The following is a 17,657-nucleotide window of genomic DNA, read 5'->3' as shown; positions in this document are numbered from 1 at the left end:
TCAAGATAAATCAAGCTGCATGAAAACGTTTGGATAGAAGGCCAGATTCTGCTACGGAGTTTTGTGATATCTGGCAGTTTGGTAATTTTGCACTGTGTGAGAGAACAGAGAAATTGGGAACATTTGATTCCATCTCCACAGGAACCTTCTTTGGAGGGTGTCTCCACAGAGACGTGCAATAGTAGCTGGCAGTGGAGGTAAAAGTGAAAAGTGACCACACTCCCTAGCGCTGCTTGCTTTAAGGTTTCACTTCAGTGAAAGGATGTTAAATCCGTGCCCAGGAAAAGAGCAAGACAGGACCACACCGTGCGACCTCTTGAGACCAGAGGATGCTGGCACAGCACTCAGAGCTGGCCTTCTGTCTACATCAGCAACCCTCAGATAACTTAATGCACTCGAAGCAGTGCTCCTGATTTGAGCTTGTTTTCTCTAAATTCACCAGGGGACAAAAAAAAACAACAAAACAAACAAACAAACAAACAAACACGGTTGGGATTTTTTGAGAGCTCTTGCAGAGAGATTTTGCCCTCTTTTGTTGAGGGCTTCCCACTACCCCCCTGTGAGGGTAGTGGGGGGTAGTGGGGCAGAGCGCCTCTGTGAGGGGGTGAAGGGGGGAGGGGCAGAACGGGGCCGGCGCCGCCATTTTGCCGGTGCCGGGGCGGGCTCTGTGCGGCCCGGAAGAGGCGGCCGCCCCCGGCGGGAAGCAGGCGGGGCCGCGGCCCCTCACGGCCCTCCCCGGCCCGGCCCGGCCCGGCGGCGGTGGCGGTGGCGATGGCGGGCCGAAAGTCGTCGAAGGAGAAGAAGCGGCGCCGCTCCCGTTCGTGCTGCCCCGAGGGGGCCGCGGGGCCGGGGGGCGGCGAGAGGAAGCGCCGGAGCGCCGAGTCCGCCCGCGGCGCCCCTGAGGTGCGGTGGTGGCGGCGGTGGCGTTGTGCTGGGAGGGGTTGGGAAGGATCGCTGCGGCACCCTGCCCCGGTGGGACAGGGGAGAGGGAAGGAAGAGGAAAAAAAAAAAAAAAAAGCGGGGGAGGAGGCCTGGGCTGAGGTAAAAACGGCTTAAGGGGTGAGGAGGGAGCGGAGGAGGAGAGAAGGGAAGCGAAGCAGGCAGTGCGGTGACAGCGGGGCGCTCCCCTCCGAGGGGCGTCAGGTCCCCAGCCAGCTCCTGAGCGAAAAGGGTGGCTCGCCCCTCATGGCACCTGTCTGCCCTCTGTGCTGCTGAGCGTGGTGTTGGAGGTAATGCTGCACGGCTACCTTGCGGCTCTTCCCGGTGCTGTGCCCCCCAGCTCGTTGCAGCGGGGCAGGCAGGCGGCCGTGGTGCTGCACAAATGCTCCTCGTCCGCAGCTGGGGTGTTAGTCACAGATCTGAAGCGTGGCACCATGTGAGCTGCCGTGAGGAAAATGTACTCCATCCTGGCCAGACCCAGTGCAAAGCGATGTGAGGCACACGCTCAGAGGTGACCCAAATCACAATCACTGTGTCCTAGCCAGTTGTGCTCAAATACAAAGATGACTGCGTGACACACGATCGTGAGTGACTGTCTGTGTCTTCAAACTATATCTGATTTTTAATGGTTCAATCTTTTTTTTCTGATATGGAAGATATATTTTCTCATGCAAAACTCTTTTTTTTTTTTTTTTTTTTTTTTCTCCTCAGAAAACTGTGCCACATGGAAACATGTGCAAATTTCTTTCTTAGCAAGGTAGTTGCAGATTATCGACTTCGTCGTTCAATTGCAGAGGAGATCAGATAAACGGATTTATTCTGCCTTAAAGCATGCTTTGATTTAGAAGCAGCAGCAAGATATCTTAAGATAATAATTTCCAGTTAGTATTGAAGAATACTTTTTGTCTCTTGAAAGTTTAAAAATTTTTCCTAGCGTAAAAGTGATTTCAGTAACCAAAAACATAACTATTGTGATGCAGTTACCCTTACCCTGTAAGCTAAAACAGTATTTGGAAGTTCAGAAATCTACTTTAAGATGTCCCTTGCAATTATGAAGGAAAAACTACTGCTATCACAGATGAGGTGTTAAGTTTCCTTCTTTTGCAGTTCACTAGAAGATGAAAATTCTACTTGCCTTCTTGATGTTTAGGAAGAAAAATGCAATGTGCCATCTGGAGAAAATGTGGAAGAAGCTGAACAACCCAGTGATGTAGAGGAAGGAGGATTAGATCTCAGTGTGTCACTCAAACCAGTTAGTTTCTACATCGCGGACAAAAAAGAAATGCTTCAACAGTGTTTCTGTGTCGTAGGGGAGAAGAAACTACAGAAGATGCTGCCTGATATTTTAAAGGTAACGAAATACAGCTACTTGTATGCTTTTCACAAGCTTGAATGCTTGCATAACAAATCACATCTCTCAAGTCTAGTGGACTTCCCATCTTAAAAACTGCCTGTGTTTTTCTTAAACGAAGATTATGTGAAGTCTCTGAAAGTGAGACACTTAAGATTTGATACACTTATTTCATCCTACTCCATTTTCCACAGCTCAGCTGCAGCTGAATGCAGGCTGATTATTTTTGTACTGTCTATCTATACTGGTTATTCTTAATGTAAAAGGAGTTTCTAATTGCATGGAGTGAATTCAGTAGTATTGTGCAGTAACAAGTTTGCTGATTTGTTAATAAAAGTCTGACTTCTATTTATGTGTTATCTAAATTTCTTTATAAGTTATTAATGTCTGAGATGAGGCCATAATGCCCCTTCGTGATAAACAGCTTCTGGAAGCTGTTATTTCTCTGGAATTTAATAGTAGTGCCTCTAGAGTTTTACTGACTTAGAACATATGCTTTTTGAGTATTGAGAACAGTGGGAATTGGTGAAAATAGGTGAACGGTCTATATGGGGGAAGAAGCTGCTGGTTAAATGCCATTTGTGCAGTGTTTGTTAACTAGTAGTTTTTCGATTTCTGTCTTAAATTTTATCTAAATCTGTGAGACCGGTTACAACTAAGGTGAGACTTACTCATTTTAAACTCTTATTGAATTGCTTACAGTCTCTCCTGTTTCTCATATCTGGAAGAAGAAAAGAGGTCTAGAATGGCCAGAGGCAAAGGCATAACTGAATTGGAAAGGCAGTTGTCTAGTGGTGTAGAACCAAGCCTGCAGTAGGATGGTGTATATTACAGTATGCTCAACACTTAATAATGTTGGTACATGTATGTGTGCACAGCTTATTTATGAGTGTGAAATTATCACTGTTTCACCAAGGGCATACTCAGAAGTACAAGAGATGTGAAACTAGCTGGACTCGGTGTGTGGTATGTATCAAAAATGAGGAGTGGATCACAGATTACAACTTTCTTACAGTTTCTTTCTTATGACGTGCAATATGATGTATGATTCCTGTTTGTGCTTTGTTGACACTTTTGTTTACTTTGTTTCATGAACTTGGGTTCAACAATTGGCTTTGATCTTTGCAGATTTAATTATGTAATTCACCTGCTCCTGAGTGATGGAGAATTAGGAGTGATCTGGGTTACTGTTTCATGCTTTACACCTGCAGTCTGTTATTTCTACAGCTCAGTGTCACAACAGCAGTGAAAACTCTCAGGCAAAGCTCAAGTGACTGATACTGTATATTGCTTAATTTTGAAAACAATACCAAAACAAACAAACAAATATTTTTGGTGGTTGGCCCACCTACCTAATGTTCTTTGGTAGTTGCATCAGTGCATGTCAGAATAGAGAAAGGACTTGCAATCTGAGTTTCTCAGTAGGGCTGAAGAACTACTCAGCTTTCATAATTTTTCTGTCCTCAGAAATCTTAGTGGCTTGTGGTCTGTCTTATCTGTCTTCTTAGAACTGTTCCATGGATGAAATCAAAAGGCTTTGCTTGGAGCAGTTGGAGCTGTTATCTGAAAAAAAACTTTTGAAGATACTTGAAGGTATGAATGCAACTTTTAGGCACCACTGTACACAGAGGGAATAAGGAAAACAAAAGTAGTCTGCATTAAACTGCGCCTGTGTTTCCAGGTACTGACACGTATATGTATGTATATGCTGGTCTTGATCTTTTAATCGTGGGTGAAATCATCCAGTAATTCTGAAGGTATTAGGGATACATTCAGATCATAGTAGTATTAGCTTCCTTTCCCTAGTACTTAGACTAAGAACAAAGCTTTTGACTTGATGTATGGTAAAAACAAAGGCAGGAATTTAGAAGCATTGTTTGAAATCCACTGCTTTAGTTAAATTGGCATTAAGTTGTCCCCTGGTTCTCCGGAGGGGAAATCAGATGTACTGCAATACCAGTTCAACTGTATTAACAATTGCACTGGAACAATCAGTGTAGCTAAAGGATTCTTAGTGCATGCCTTTGCTCTGCTGAGACACACAATGCATATATTTTGATTAAGGATATGATATTTCAGCATATCAGTATCTTACTGAATTTCCACTTGGTATTTAAGGGCCATAGAATTCATTTGTAAACAAATTGCTGTCTCCTCAATTAAGTGGAGCCATTTGAATCTTGAGTGGTAGAGAGTACCTTCTATTACTTGTCTCCTGTGCTTTATTTTTAGTGCCGATAATATTGCAGTAGCAGTATTTATCCTCTGTTTTTCCATAATATAATGTAACTGAAAAATGGCAACTGTGTGGCTAGCAGGCATCTCAAGAATAATCTTTTTGATTCTGTGTAAGTCTGATTCTTAGAACATCTGTTTGAACTGGGGAGAAAACCCTTTTCTGATCTCAGTAGAGTTAATCATTAAAAAATAAGGCTAACTATGTAGCACTAATTGTACTAGATGCCTAAATTTGCATGTTTGAAATTGTGTACATCTAGGCAAGAGTGGAGCTGATTCTGATACTGACGAGGATGGAGATGGAGGAGACAAGACTGGAGGTGAATCTGTCAGTCAGTGAGTAAAAGAAAACAGTTCAAAGCTTAATTTTAAAATATTGAATGATACTGGAATTTTTCATGAGAACTGATCAACTGTAGCACTGAAAGACCTCTGCTATATCCTTAATCATATGTTTTTTTTTTTGGTAGAATGACAATGAGCTGTTACTGCTAGGAAGCATTGCAGTTACATGGCCTAGTTATTTGATAACATCAGATGTTTCATAAGCACATCACTGAAATTTACACTGGCATTATTGCCCATCAGTTAATTTGTGATAATTGAACATATGCACAATCCTTGCCCGCAGCCGAAAGTGAGGTAATGTGATTTAGGTTAATCCTCTTCACTAGAGGATTCACTAGAGCAGGTTGAACAAAACCCCTCCCAGTGAAATCCATGAACTTTGTAAAGAGTGTTTTGAGTTCAGCTGAGATGTATCGTGTTCCTTGCATCCTTGTTTCTGGTCCACCATTCCTGTCCCAGCTGAAGCAGTGCTGACGCTTGCCTGTTCCCATCTTTCCTGCTGGGAATGTTATATTAATGTTTAGAGTTTGAAGTACAGAGGTTTCTAGCTGCTCATTCTTAAGCTGACATCTGTCAGTTTTGCAAAGGCCAACATTTTTAACCTTTTCTTAAAATACTTTCTTGTTTGTTTGTTTGTTTTTTTAAAAAAGACAACTTTTGTGTAGTGTATTATTAAGTCACTCCTTTAATAAAGACGGTCTTTACAGAAGTAGTTGAGGGGGAAAAGAATGCTAATAGTTATCACCCAAAATGTGTCAAATTTTGGGTCTAAATGTGACTGTAGCAAACAAAAAGCATGTAGGAAAGCCAAAAGCTTTTTCTGGTTTGGTTGCTGACCTGTCTGCAGCTGGCCCACAGATTCCGTGCATAAACTTAACAAGCCTTTTGAAACACAGTGGCCTTACAGGAGTGTAGGGCTGATTAAGGTATCAGTTAGCTGCTAATTCGGTGAGTTCATCTAGATTTATGAAACAGAAAGGAAGAGGTGGGAAAGACAATGATAGTAATCCAGATTTTGTGTGCTGGTCAGTATATTTGATTCAACAGAGACCTCATTTCTTTGGCTCAGAACAAATTATGAAATTATCGAATGAAGTCATTTTCTTTGATCACATCTCATCATATACCAGGTTTGTGAAAACACAAATATTGTAGAAAGTGGAGTGATAGATACTAAGATGAGTGATGCTTCAGTTTTTCTCATGTGATACAGGTTTAATACCCTGTGACGCTTTTTCTTCTTGGGTTCCATTTGGAACTCATTTGTGACCGTATTCCCTCCTTTGCATTCTTGCGCGGTCTGTGAATGATGTCAGTACGCACTTTTGTGTAAACTAATTTTGCCTTTTGATTTTTACCCTCTGCTGGCTATTTAAAGTATAAAATAACAATATAAAATACTCTTTATATAAATGAGTCCCTTTGATGATGATTGGTGCTTTGCAAGTGAACTTGTGAATTAAATTAGAAGAAAGCCTTGTTTACTAAGGAAACCATCAAAAACATCCCAGGACTTTGGAGGAATTTTATGTTTTTTTTTTTAAAGATCTAATTCAAAAGATGTTTACTCTTGCAAAATGCGTATAATATTTCACATCTTAAAGAGGTATGGGAGGTTCAATGCTGCTAGATTTCTGTAAGGCAATTTTGTGAGTTCAGAGTGTTTCAGAGCTACAGTTTAGACATGTTCTTTAACTAAAAACAAAAGTCTTGAGTTTTTTTTCTAAAAGTTCATCTCTGAAAAAGCTTCAGCTATTTGCATCATCACGTAAAATGCTCTGTTATTTTGTCACCAGCTTCTTCAGAGTTAAATGCTATGAATTCTGAAATAAGCAGGCAGAAAAACAGCAGTATCAGGGTCTATGTTTGCCAAAACTGGAAAAGGCTGCTATAATAGATGAGCTAGGTCATTTGTGAGCTCCGTATAGATTGTTTAACAGTAATTTTCATATATCTGTGTTAGTCTGCAGTGGAGTACCATTAAAACAAGAGAATTGATTTATGTCAAGTTTTCCAGCTGAATGGTAGACATTTAATTGAAAGGATTTAGCTAATTAATGTCCTGAAAAAAACAGGTAGGCATCTTATTCATAAGCTATAAGTAGGTGCTTAAACTGTGTCTTTCAAGTTCCCTTAGGTGGCTATTTAAATAACCTGAAGGACTGAAAGTAAATTATTGGCAGTAGTAAGAAAAACATGTATTAAAAGAAGAGACATACTATTACAATTTACAGTGGTATGTTCACATGTATAATGTGAACAAATGACTTTTTGCTTTGAAAAATTAATATGCATGAAATGGATTTTAAATTTATATACTATGCCTTACTTTTAGATTAACATATCTTCTGCTCCCATCATTTGGTGACATGATTTTGTGCTGCCCTTTCTTAAATCTGTGCCTCAGTATAGATAATTTGTAAAAATATTTCCTGTAAATAAACAAAGTAAGATTAACAAACTGAGAATGAAATTGAACTATGAGTTGAACTGCATCTACTTGGCCACAAGATGGTGCAGAAAGCCTACTTATGAAACGGTGACAGGTCACAAGTAATACGGTCCAATCCAGCCAATTCTGGAAAAGCAACAGCAAAATATAAAATGTGCTGTAAAAGTACTTTGGGGATCCAATAATTTCTTTCTGACAGTAGGTAATCTTTATAAGAATATCTCTACTATAATCAGTGATACTGTCAAGATAGCATGAAGAAACTTTACAACAATTTTTGATGTGTGAATTCCAATTCAGAATTAGTTTTTTATGTAGCTTTTGAAGTGGGTATATGTAACTTCACAGCCATTTCTTTGAACCAAAGAAGTCAATGAGTTTTCTGTCAAATGAGTGATTTTAATACCTGATGAAATTTGGCTTCAGAGCTCCTTGTGGTATCAAGGATGTGAAACTTGTATTCTTTCCTCCTGAAAATTCTTGTGCAAGGTCAGACAGTAACGCATTGCTAAAAGACGTGTTGCTGTCCAGTGCAGAGGTGACTGCTCAGTTCAAAAGGATGAAGAATGTGTATTTGTTGGGGGAGAGGATGGGGCGTGAGGAGCCTAAGCAGCTTTTGCTGTTGGTGATAAGCAGGTGTTACGGGGGCATCACAACCTGATTGTGTTGGCCAGTAGCTGGTCTGTGGCCAACATGTCTCTGTAGTTGCTGACACTAAGGTGTTCAAGTCTGCAAGGTTTGCAGCCCCACTCCAGCTGCTTGCTCTGACCTCCTTGTGTACACACAGACCTTTCCAGTAGCTGGTCCAGACCTGTGTTGTCCCAAGTAGGTGACTCCTTGACTCTTTATCTGCTGGGGAACTGGCAGATCTACGGTCCTTTGATTCAAGTACTTGCAGACCCTGGTCTCTCTGGAATTTGGCCTCTAATCTTGCAGTTTCTTTGGCACCTGACTCTCAGATATCTCATCCTACTTAATAGCTAAACTTGCCTGAGGTTTGCTGCACACTGATGCACGACACCGAACTTCCCTGAGGAGGCGTGCACATTTTCCATGCTGTCTATTCTCTGGCAGCACAGTATTGCAGGCCCCTGTCACCTGTGGTCCTCTCTGCAGCTGCTGGCTCTTAGGCACACACAGACCTCTCGTTTGGAGGAATGGTTAGCTGTGGAGTTCCACAAGAAGGCAGGGCAGACTGGTGACCAGGTGCAGGGCATTGCAAGACAAGTGTGCTGACCAGCAACCTGTTTATATTCATCTGACTGATTTTGTCTTATTTTTTCTCTGTTTTCCCTATGCTTGTTCTTCAACAGTCTACCTAAGTCTGTCCCTTTTACCATCCTTGGTCCTTCCTCTAAACATCTGATAATGCCCTGCATATTACCACACCCTTAAACATATCCCCAAGTAAGTTTTACACAATCCTGAAATGTTCTTCCCCAGCATACTGTAACGAGCCCCATGCTGCTGTGGGCAGTAACTCCCTTTAGTCTCTAAGGTGACTTCTCTAGCTGACTGCCCTTAGTTGTTTTCTCTCCTGGCAAACAGGCTGCTGCTTTCCTTTGACAGCCCTCAGAGCAACTTGGGCAGGGTGATCCCCCTGTGCTGGTCAGGTTAATAACATCCTTCTCCTCCCCAGATCTTTAAAAGCACAGACAGGAGAACACAACGGAGTACGATGAGCCTCAGCTTTGGCTCAGTAGGTGACAGGAGAACAAAACCTGAAATTTCTGGGAAGGTGTTCTGTGACAGCATCATGGGCAGGTTTAACTGGTAGTCTGTGCTGACATCTGGCCTAATCCCTCCCAATAATGGAGTGAAGGTAGGAGGGGAAATGTTACTCCCCAGGAGCTGTGACACTGCTTCGAAGTGTTGCACCATTCAAGCTTTGGTTCCCAGCTGCAGCCTGGAGCTGACACTGGGTGCTGACAGGAATGGTTGGGGCTAGATGATCTTCCAGGTCCCTTACAACCCAAACCATTCTGTGATTTCCCCCACTCTAAACTCCACAGGCTCACGGGACTGGTAATTGTGATGGGTCTCAGTTATCTCTAACTTTATGTGTGCAAAACTTTTCCTTGCTGCCTATCCTTTGCTGCTCCACTTAATAAATGGCAATGTCATGTTGTTACACTGAGAAGTTTGAGACTCTGGTTAACATGTCTAAACTGTCACATAGAGCAAAACTAATTTATTTGTAGAATTCCTCGGCTTATTTTACATCTAGCATGTGAGGGCTGTAATCAATCTTGCAACACCTGTGGCCTTTGTGGTACAAGATTGATGACTCAAATAGAAAATAAATGAGCAACTATTTGTGAAGAGGCAAAGTTTAAATGATTTTGTGAAGGGGTTAGCGAGTATATAGAACTTCATGTTCAGCATACCTATTTGAACATGTAGTTTGCATTCAGTCCAGCCTGGGAATGGAAAGTCTATCAGAAATGAAAGAATTGGGAAAATACTTCCTGAGTTGACTAAGCAGGAAAGCAAATTTTAAGGATACGTACTACTGAGATGTTTTGAGAAAAATGCATTGCAGTAAATAATCTATTCAAATTTTATTAAAATAATATTGAGCAGTAAATTTGTTTTGGGGGTTCCTTATTTAAAGTGAGGAACACTTAAAATATTTCTTCATGTGTTGTGTACCTCTTTTCTGTGGGCACGTTCTCCTTAATTATTGCACTATTCTATACACATTTATATTGCACTGGGTGCAAACGTGGGAGAAACAAGGTCAATTGATTTGTAACCTCTACTACCATAGGAAAGGAAATAGCCATCAAAATAACTCCGTCTCTCAGACCAAGTCGTCAAGAAGTATAATGGTGTTCTCCCTCCCGACATGGTCGTTGGACACCTGGAAAAAAAAAAAAAGCACACACCAAACATCCTTGAGAGCCTGGAGAAAACAGATCTGTATTCAATTACAGAAGAGGCCTTCAGGCCATTACTGACAAGTTGTTAAAATCATTACATTTAAATCTGTGATACCAGAATCTTGCTATCGTTTTTATAGTGCTGTTTAGCTCCAACGGGCAGGGTGGTTGCATGTTAACTTGTAAGAAATCAATGCCACAATGACGTTCTGGGTAGGAAATTGGCAATACTACTGTCAAAATGCTTGCTAAACATGGTAATTGAAGTTTTTCTCTGAGTCTAGGTCCTTCTCTGAGGGCTGTCCTTTATTTGTCCTGTATATTTCACAGTATTTTCACAATTTGTCCAAGTAGTGTGTACAAAATGTATGAAGGACATGAACATTTCACAGAAGTACCTTTTCCTTATCCCAGGTGTAAAGCAGGTGAAACCTTACAGGTCAAGGGTAGAAATCCTTAAATTGAAGAAATAAACATGGATGTTGAATACAACTTAAAGGTTAAGTTGCATTTCCTTTTAAAAAGCAGCCCTTAGTGAAAACATGAGATTGTGATGTAGAAAAGGTGGGTGGTGGTAGGGTGACAATAACTTCATGAAAATAGCTTCTTAATTTCAAAAGGAAAGAGTATTTGAGTGCAACTGAAACAGTAGTTTTTCAAAATATTTAACTCCGTGACCATTTATTCTGAGCTTTAGAGACAAGCTTCTAGGGAGAGCCTATCAGTGAAGATTGGTATTCTAAGGGGTGTATTGAAATAATTACTTCATTCTTGCAGGTTACTAGGGAAAGCAAAGAAAAGCTCATTCTCAAATGCTTAGAGACAGCACGTTCCTATTGCCCTGCCACCACATATTTTCTTTTTAGTTAATGTTTCTTTGAAAAATCCTCTTAAGTTGTAAAAGATGTAGATTAAGATGTGGTGTCATTTGTTTCCAGGCAGGACAACAGTATAGACTCTACTTCTTCCTTAAGAGATGACAACAAACTGGAAGGTCAGGAATCAAAACAAGGTATGTAGTGGAGAAAGATGAAACTTTGCTCTCTTAATCATAGAAACATGGAATGGTTTGGGTTGGAAAGGACCTTAAAGATCATCCAATTTTGACCCCCTTGCCACGAGCAAGGACACTTCCCACTAGAATGATGTTGGACAGTGACTAGTTCAAGATAACTACTAACTCATGAGCCGTACCTGCAATCACAGAGATGCATCCTCAGAGAAATCACTTGATGAATGGTTTCAACCTCTCCCTTGGGCCCAATTCCATGAAAGTAGAAAGGAACACTGAAGAAGACATTGTAGAAAATTTGGCTTCTCAGCACTTTAAGTCTGGAGGTTTTTGTGGATAGAAGCAAACAATAGCTCTTCAGAGTTTGGTAATTTAGCTTCCAGAACATGACTGAATGATCTTGCAAGGTTCATTTGGCTTTTCTCTTCTAGTTTATCAGCTGAAGAACTTCAGTTCTTTCAGTATCTTGATCTGTAGGTGATTGCTAGTACTGCCATTGCTGTTTGCTGGATTCTTTGAGATTCAGTTTTACTTTGTGTTGAAATGATCTTAAGAGTACTCTGTTTTGACATTCATGGAAATCCGCTGTAATAACTGTTTGCCAAAGAACTGCTTGTAATTTAATCATTGTATTCAGTCTTGATATGTGATAGGTTGTTTTGATTGTGCCGAGCTGAGGTCTCTGGGAATGGTGCTTAACACCCACTACTCCTGATGACTGGTGTATTTAGTAGTGTAAAAGCAGAGTAGAAGTACTCAACTCTTCGGATCTATAAGAGGGAAAGTTTTGTCTTGTGTGTTTTTTCTTTTTAAATGCAAAGTGCAGTGGGTGAGACACTCAGGTACTACAATATTGGAAGAATAGAAAATACAAAAGTAGGCAAGTTAGTGGTACTCATTTGAGTAACTGTTGTGTAAGGAAACTGTTTCTTTAACCAGCAGCAGTATTTGTTTTATTCCAATCATTAAAACAACACCATATAACGACTGCCAGTATTATTTCGTAGACGAAGCACCAAATTGTAGGCGTTTCTGTCTCAGTCTATTTTCATTTGGACTATATCTATTTAGTAACATCAGAAATAGCTTTTCCTATCAGAGAATGTTGCAAATTCTTATAAGCTATATTTTTCTTCTGTGAAGCAAGAAACCACATAGCATTATGTGGTTCCTGCAACTCCTATTTTACAATTCAGAATGCTCTCTTTAAAGATATCTCCCCTGTAAGAACTATATGAAGGGTGTTTTTTTAAGAGGTATTTAGTGAGGGGAATTAAACGGAGAAGGGAATTGTAACAACATAATAACTTTCAGGAGCAGATGTAAGTGTTGCCTGGTGTATATAGAGTAGCCTTAGACCTGACAGATTTCTGCAGATCTCTTCCACTTTTGTATTATCAAAGGGAATTAATGACTGTTCCCGGTGATTCTTTCACTGTTGTTTTTTATGACTTTATCAACTAGAGTATCATGATGGCTTAGGGCTATAATAGTGACTTCACTGAAGGTGCTACCTTTAAAGAGTTTATGAGAATATCAATATAAATGATAAAATGTAAGTCTAATCCTTCTTCTGCAGCTCATGATGCTGTGGGAAAAAACAGATTGAGGGGTTAAACAAAAGGGGTTAAAAAAAAAAAAAGAATAAAGCATGTTAGAATGAATTTCACAAATGTAGCTGAAAGAAAAAGTAAGTTATCAAAATGAAAAAGGTAATGAGAAATGCCAAGCAAGAGCTTTATTACTGGGTAAAATTAAAAGTGAAAAAGAAGGGAAATGAAGCCCACCAGCTAATTAAACAACATTTGTAGGCAAATAGACATGTATGAATACTGTATATTATGCAGTTTTGGCAGGCCTAAATTCTGAATGGAACCCAAGGCTGCTTTAAATGACTTGTTTGTTTAATATCTTACCAGTACCACACAGAGTTTTACGATGGGTTGACCCCAGCTATCAGCTAAACACCGCAGAGCAGCTCAATTACTCCTCCCCCAGTGGCACAGGGGAGAGAATTGGAAGAACAAAAGCAAGAAGAACTCTTGGGTCAAGATAAAGACATTGTAATATGTAAAGGAAAGCTGCATGCACAAGGAATGCAAAATGAGGAATTTATTCACTACTTCCCATTGACAGACAAATTTTTAGCCATGTCCTAGAAAGCAGAGCTTCAGCATGCATAACAGCTACGGAACACAAATGCTATAACCGTGCAGATCACCCCTTCCTCTTTCTTTTCTCTAACATTTATTGCTGAGCATGATGTCATATAATATGGGATATCCCTTTGGTCAGTTCGGGTCAGCTGCCTTGGCTCTATTTATCTCCCAACCTCTTGCCTATCTTTAACCTACTTGCTATGGGGTCAGAGTGAGAAGCAGAGAAAGCCTCAAGGCTTGGCAAGCACTTTCAGCAGTAGTCAAGACAACGGTGTGTTATCAACACACTTTTGATATCAAATTCAAAACATAGCACCGTAGGGGCATCTGTGAAGAAAATGGACACCTGTCCAGCCAGGCCTGGTACAAAGTCAGTTTACCTTTGGCATTGAATTAGGTAATATGAACATATTCAGGAGGTAACTTTCATGTATTGAGTTGAGAGCCATTGACGTGCCTGGTTTTTGATCCATGGAAATGCTGTCCTGTTGAGCAGCATGTTAGGTAAATACTGACTGATGCAAGACAGAAGTACATGTATTTCCATTTCCTTATCCTGTTGATTCTCATTACTTCTGATCTTTCACGTATTTTGTATCTTGCAGGGCAGAGTTGAGAAGATAGTGTACAAAGTTGATTTTTTAGTATAAGAAATGGGTCAGACTGCATCTGAAATTGAAATACTAACCTTGAAGCTACTGTTACAGTAGAAACATGGCAAAAACACTTAAGATTGAAGAAGGCTCTGGTATGCACATCTCATATGAGTATTTTTTACACACCGCTGTGAGGATTTTATATAGCTTCAGAATCATTTGTGCTTTAGGCTTGTGAATTGTAATTTATTTTACAGAAATTGAAGACCAAAAATTCTATGTAAACTTTATTTATGTGGCTAATACTGCATTTCCCAGAGCTGGATACTTTCTTAACAGTTTTGATTAGGATGTTGGAGATGCTGCACACATTAGCTGTGTATTTCCCACATCTGATGTATTCTGAAGCACGGTGGGCAGTTTTTGCAGTTGTGTACTGTAAACAGTGTTATGAAGTGCTGGAGGGTCATCGCTGATGATGGTGCAACACCCTGAATCAGGAGTGAATTCTCTGACAGGGTAATGTGCAATATTCCAGAATAGGGACTTAAATGTTATCCTAAGTCAAAGTTAATCCCCATACTTAAGCAAGGTCAGCAAGAGCAGGCTGCTAAGGATCCTACGCAGCTGCATCTTGAGTGTCTCCAAGGATGGAGACTCCACTGCCTTTCTGGACAATCTGTGCCAGTGTTTGACAACCTTCACGGTGTGTTTAAAAGAAAAAAAAAACAAAAAAACATGTTTGCAGTACTGTCTTGATGTTTATTAAATATTTTTTCTATATAAAGGATCATTATGGCTTACAGTAGCTTACACAGGAATGCAAACTTTCTTCAAATATTTATGATACGAAATTATACTTATTTCAAAAATACAGGTCTTTAACTGTAAGCCTTCAATATTAATTAACAAGGAACACAGCTGTACTTCTGGACAGTGGTGCAATTATAAAGCCTTTAAAGGCAGTAACTTTATCATCATTTGGTTATAAATTCTTTATTTGAAGCAATGAATGGTAAGTTTCAAAAGATACAGAGGTTGGCCATGCACTAATAATTTTTGAGGCCAAGGTGTCACAAGCAGTAGTCTCTCTATAGCCAAATTGTAAGATCAGTTACTTGAGCTCTGACGGAGTTTGGCTTTTATCTTACAGCACTGCCTCATCTAATTGCTCTTCTTAGTAAACTCCCAACTTTTTGCCAGTGTTAAAAGCCAATACTGTAACTTTCCATTTTTACTGACGTGAGTTAAATATGTCTGAAATAGTTGTATGATAGATTCTGAATAGTTACACTGTAATAGGATTTTCTATTAGTCTTCAGTATTCTGCTTGACATAGTGTCCCATTTCTTTTAAAATAAGTAAAATAGTTTTAAAGTGTTCTTATAATTGCATTTTGAAAACTAAGCTTACTTTAAAGATAACAATAACCAATTCTGCACTGCAGAAACTTCCTTGTGATATAAAACCTTATGGCTTTTTAATTGGGGAAAATAGATCATGTAACTCCATATGATGGAATAAATTTTCCCGGTACTACAGCTTTGCAATACTGTATGTTCTTCTAAATTGGCATAAAAATGCATTAACACTTGTCTAAATTAGATCAGCCTTAAAAGATGGAGAAGAAAAAGAGGAGGAATTAGTTGTCTCAAATTCACAGATCTCTTTGCCACCCTTAATCTACAGAGAAGTGCTTTAAGCAGAAGTGATTTTGTAAGTTGAGAGAAAAATTGTTCAGTTAGGTCATTATATGATTGTTACATTTGTGTTACAGGCAAAGGAGAAGATAGCGATGTCCTCAGCATAAATGCAGATGCATATGATAGTGATATAGAAGGTCCGTGCAATGAAGACGACAGCTCAGATGTGCAAGAAAACACCAGCAGAAGTGGAGCCGGTCAGATAGATGACCTTCAGAAGGACATTGAGAAAAGCGTGAATGAGATACTGGGGCTGGCAGAATCTAGCCCAAAGGAGTCCAAAACGGAAGGCGTAGCTGTTCCCCCCTCGGAAGATGTTCAGCCATCAGCACAGCAGCTGGAGCTCCTGGAGCTCGAGATGAGGGCCAGAGCTATTAAGGCTCTGATGAAAGCTGGAGATGTAAAAAAACAACCCTGAGGTTGTTCAGATTAAAGCTTCAGTATGTTTTGAAGAACATTGTATCTTTTCTCTTCAGCGCTAAAGTATATTTGGGTTGGGTATGACATTCCTCATTCAGACTCTTACTGTGTATCCCGACCTGTGGCTTAAGCCATTGATCGTAGTTTTCATTGCCTTTGGTGTGCTGCTTCCATCGCTGGCACAGATGGGCTGGTTTGATGCTGCACTGAGCAGTGTCTTTGCTGTGTTACCTCCTCGAGGAGGTACAATGTACAGAGCTATGCTGTGAACCTGGTGCCTTCAGGACAGGTTAGAAAAATCAAGCTCGTTATAACCCCATGGTTAGAAATTAACCAGTTATTTTATTTATTAGCAACTTCTGAACTACTTGAGAAACTTGATTTATATACGCTTCTTTTAAAATGCCATTTTGAAAAGTCTTTTGTGGTGTGACAGCCTTCAGCATTCTGCAAGGTGCTCTCAGATGCTTATTTCTCCTTGAGGCCCAGCTCACAGTAATGTAAATGTTCTAGTTAAGTTGAACGATGATTCATTTTGAGAAAGTTAAAAGCATGGTTAATTTTGAAAAAGCTAATTTGTTAGTTTTTTTTTTTTTTTAAATAAACAGTTAAATTTATTTTCTGAGAAAGTGCCTGAAAGTGACAAATACCAGTGTTTTTATACTGCTGGTCGTCTAATTGTTACTCTCCTCCACTGTTTGTCTTCTGTGTCACAACTGAAATAAAGAAAATGGAGTTTTTTCTTGGTTATGAAGCTTTTTTTTGTTGTTGTTGAATATTTGGTATAATATTTAGTACAACGTGGTAGATTGGATTACTTAGAAGTCCCTAAATGTTTAGTATTTAACTGTTTGTCATTTCATGTCCTCTGTAAATAGTATTATCTACATAATTTCAGAGTAAATGCTTGTTAGAAAAGGCACTTATGTATAATTTTAAATACAGTTTCAAAATCATAATTCTACATTTTTTCATTTTGAAGGTATTTATTTTTAAGTAATTTGTATTATAGAATGAAAACTTTTCCTCCTATCATTCCCTGAAATAATTACAAAAATTCTGGTTCTGTTGAGTAGTGCTATTTTCCTACTTGGCTGCTCATAAAATTCTTTTTTAAATGTGTGTGTTTACATATAAACATAAATCAATTTTTATTACAGTATGAGGTTTGTGATTGTGGTTCTTGGTAAGTAAAATGATGTTGTAACACGTGATTTTCCTTTGATTGTAACTTGGAAAGCAAATTAGATAATTTGTAATAGTGCCATAGATATTTAAGAGTAATTTGTGGAGATTATTATTACAGCAGAGGTTGTCATAATGAGTACATTCTTAACTATCCTGCAGGGTTTATAATTCTTTTCCTTTTCTCCCTCCCCCCTTTCACTTCTGCCTTTTCCCCTTTCCTTTCCCCCTTTTCCACTTTTTTCTCAGTTTTGTTGATGGTCAAGTACACTGTCTTTAGTAGCAAGTTTCTTACAGATCTCTTAAAGTACAATTGATTTTCTCTAGCATCAACAGTATAGAGAGTAAAATGGTAGTAACATAATGCAGCAT

General features: G+C 39.5%; 1 protein-coding gene across 1 annotated transcript; it reads left to right on the top strand.

Annotated features, from left to right (window-relative positions):
• The first annotated feature begins 721 nt into the window (after positions 1 to 721).
• CAAP1 (caspase activity and apoptosis inhibitor 1) lies at positions 722 to 16,701 on the top strand. Its single transcript, XM_082783649.1, has 6 exons — positions 722 to 903; positions 2,090 to 2,290; positions 3,799 to 3,883; positions 4,789 to 4,864; positions 11,149 to 11,222; positions 15,755 to 16,701. The coding sequence occupies exons 1-6, from the start codon at positions 772 to 774 to the stop codon at positions 16,096 to 16,098; spliced, it is 912 nt and encodes a 303-aa protein (XP_082639775.1). The 5' UTR covers positions 722 to 771; the 3' UTR covers positions 16,099 to 16,701.
• The last annotated feature ends 956 nt before the right edge of the window (positions 16,702 to 17,657 follow it).

Source organism: Aythya marila (assembly GCF_965140915.1).
Source record: "Aythya marila genome assembly, chromosome: Z".
NCBI lineage: Eukaryota > Metazoa > Chordata > Aves > Anseriformes > Anatidae > Aythya > Aythya marila.
Note: the sequence above shows the minus strand (reverse complement) of the source record. Positions and strands in the feature narration are given on the sequence as shown.

Excerpts from the sequence above, each read along its gene's own strand:
- CAAP1 (XM_082783649.1), top strand. The coding sequence starts at position 772 with ATGGCGGGCCGAAAGTCGTCGAAGGAGAAGAAGCGGCGCCGCTCCCGT. Across the intron at positions 2,291-3,798 it reads TGCTGCCTGATATTTTAAAG|AACTGTTCCATGGATGAAAT; the intron begins GTAACGAAATAC and ends CTGTCTTCTTAG. Across the intron at positions 4,865-11,148 it reads GGAGGTGAATCTGTCAGTCA|GCAGGACAACAGTATAGACT; the intron begins GTGAGTAAAAGA and ends ATTTGTTTCCAG.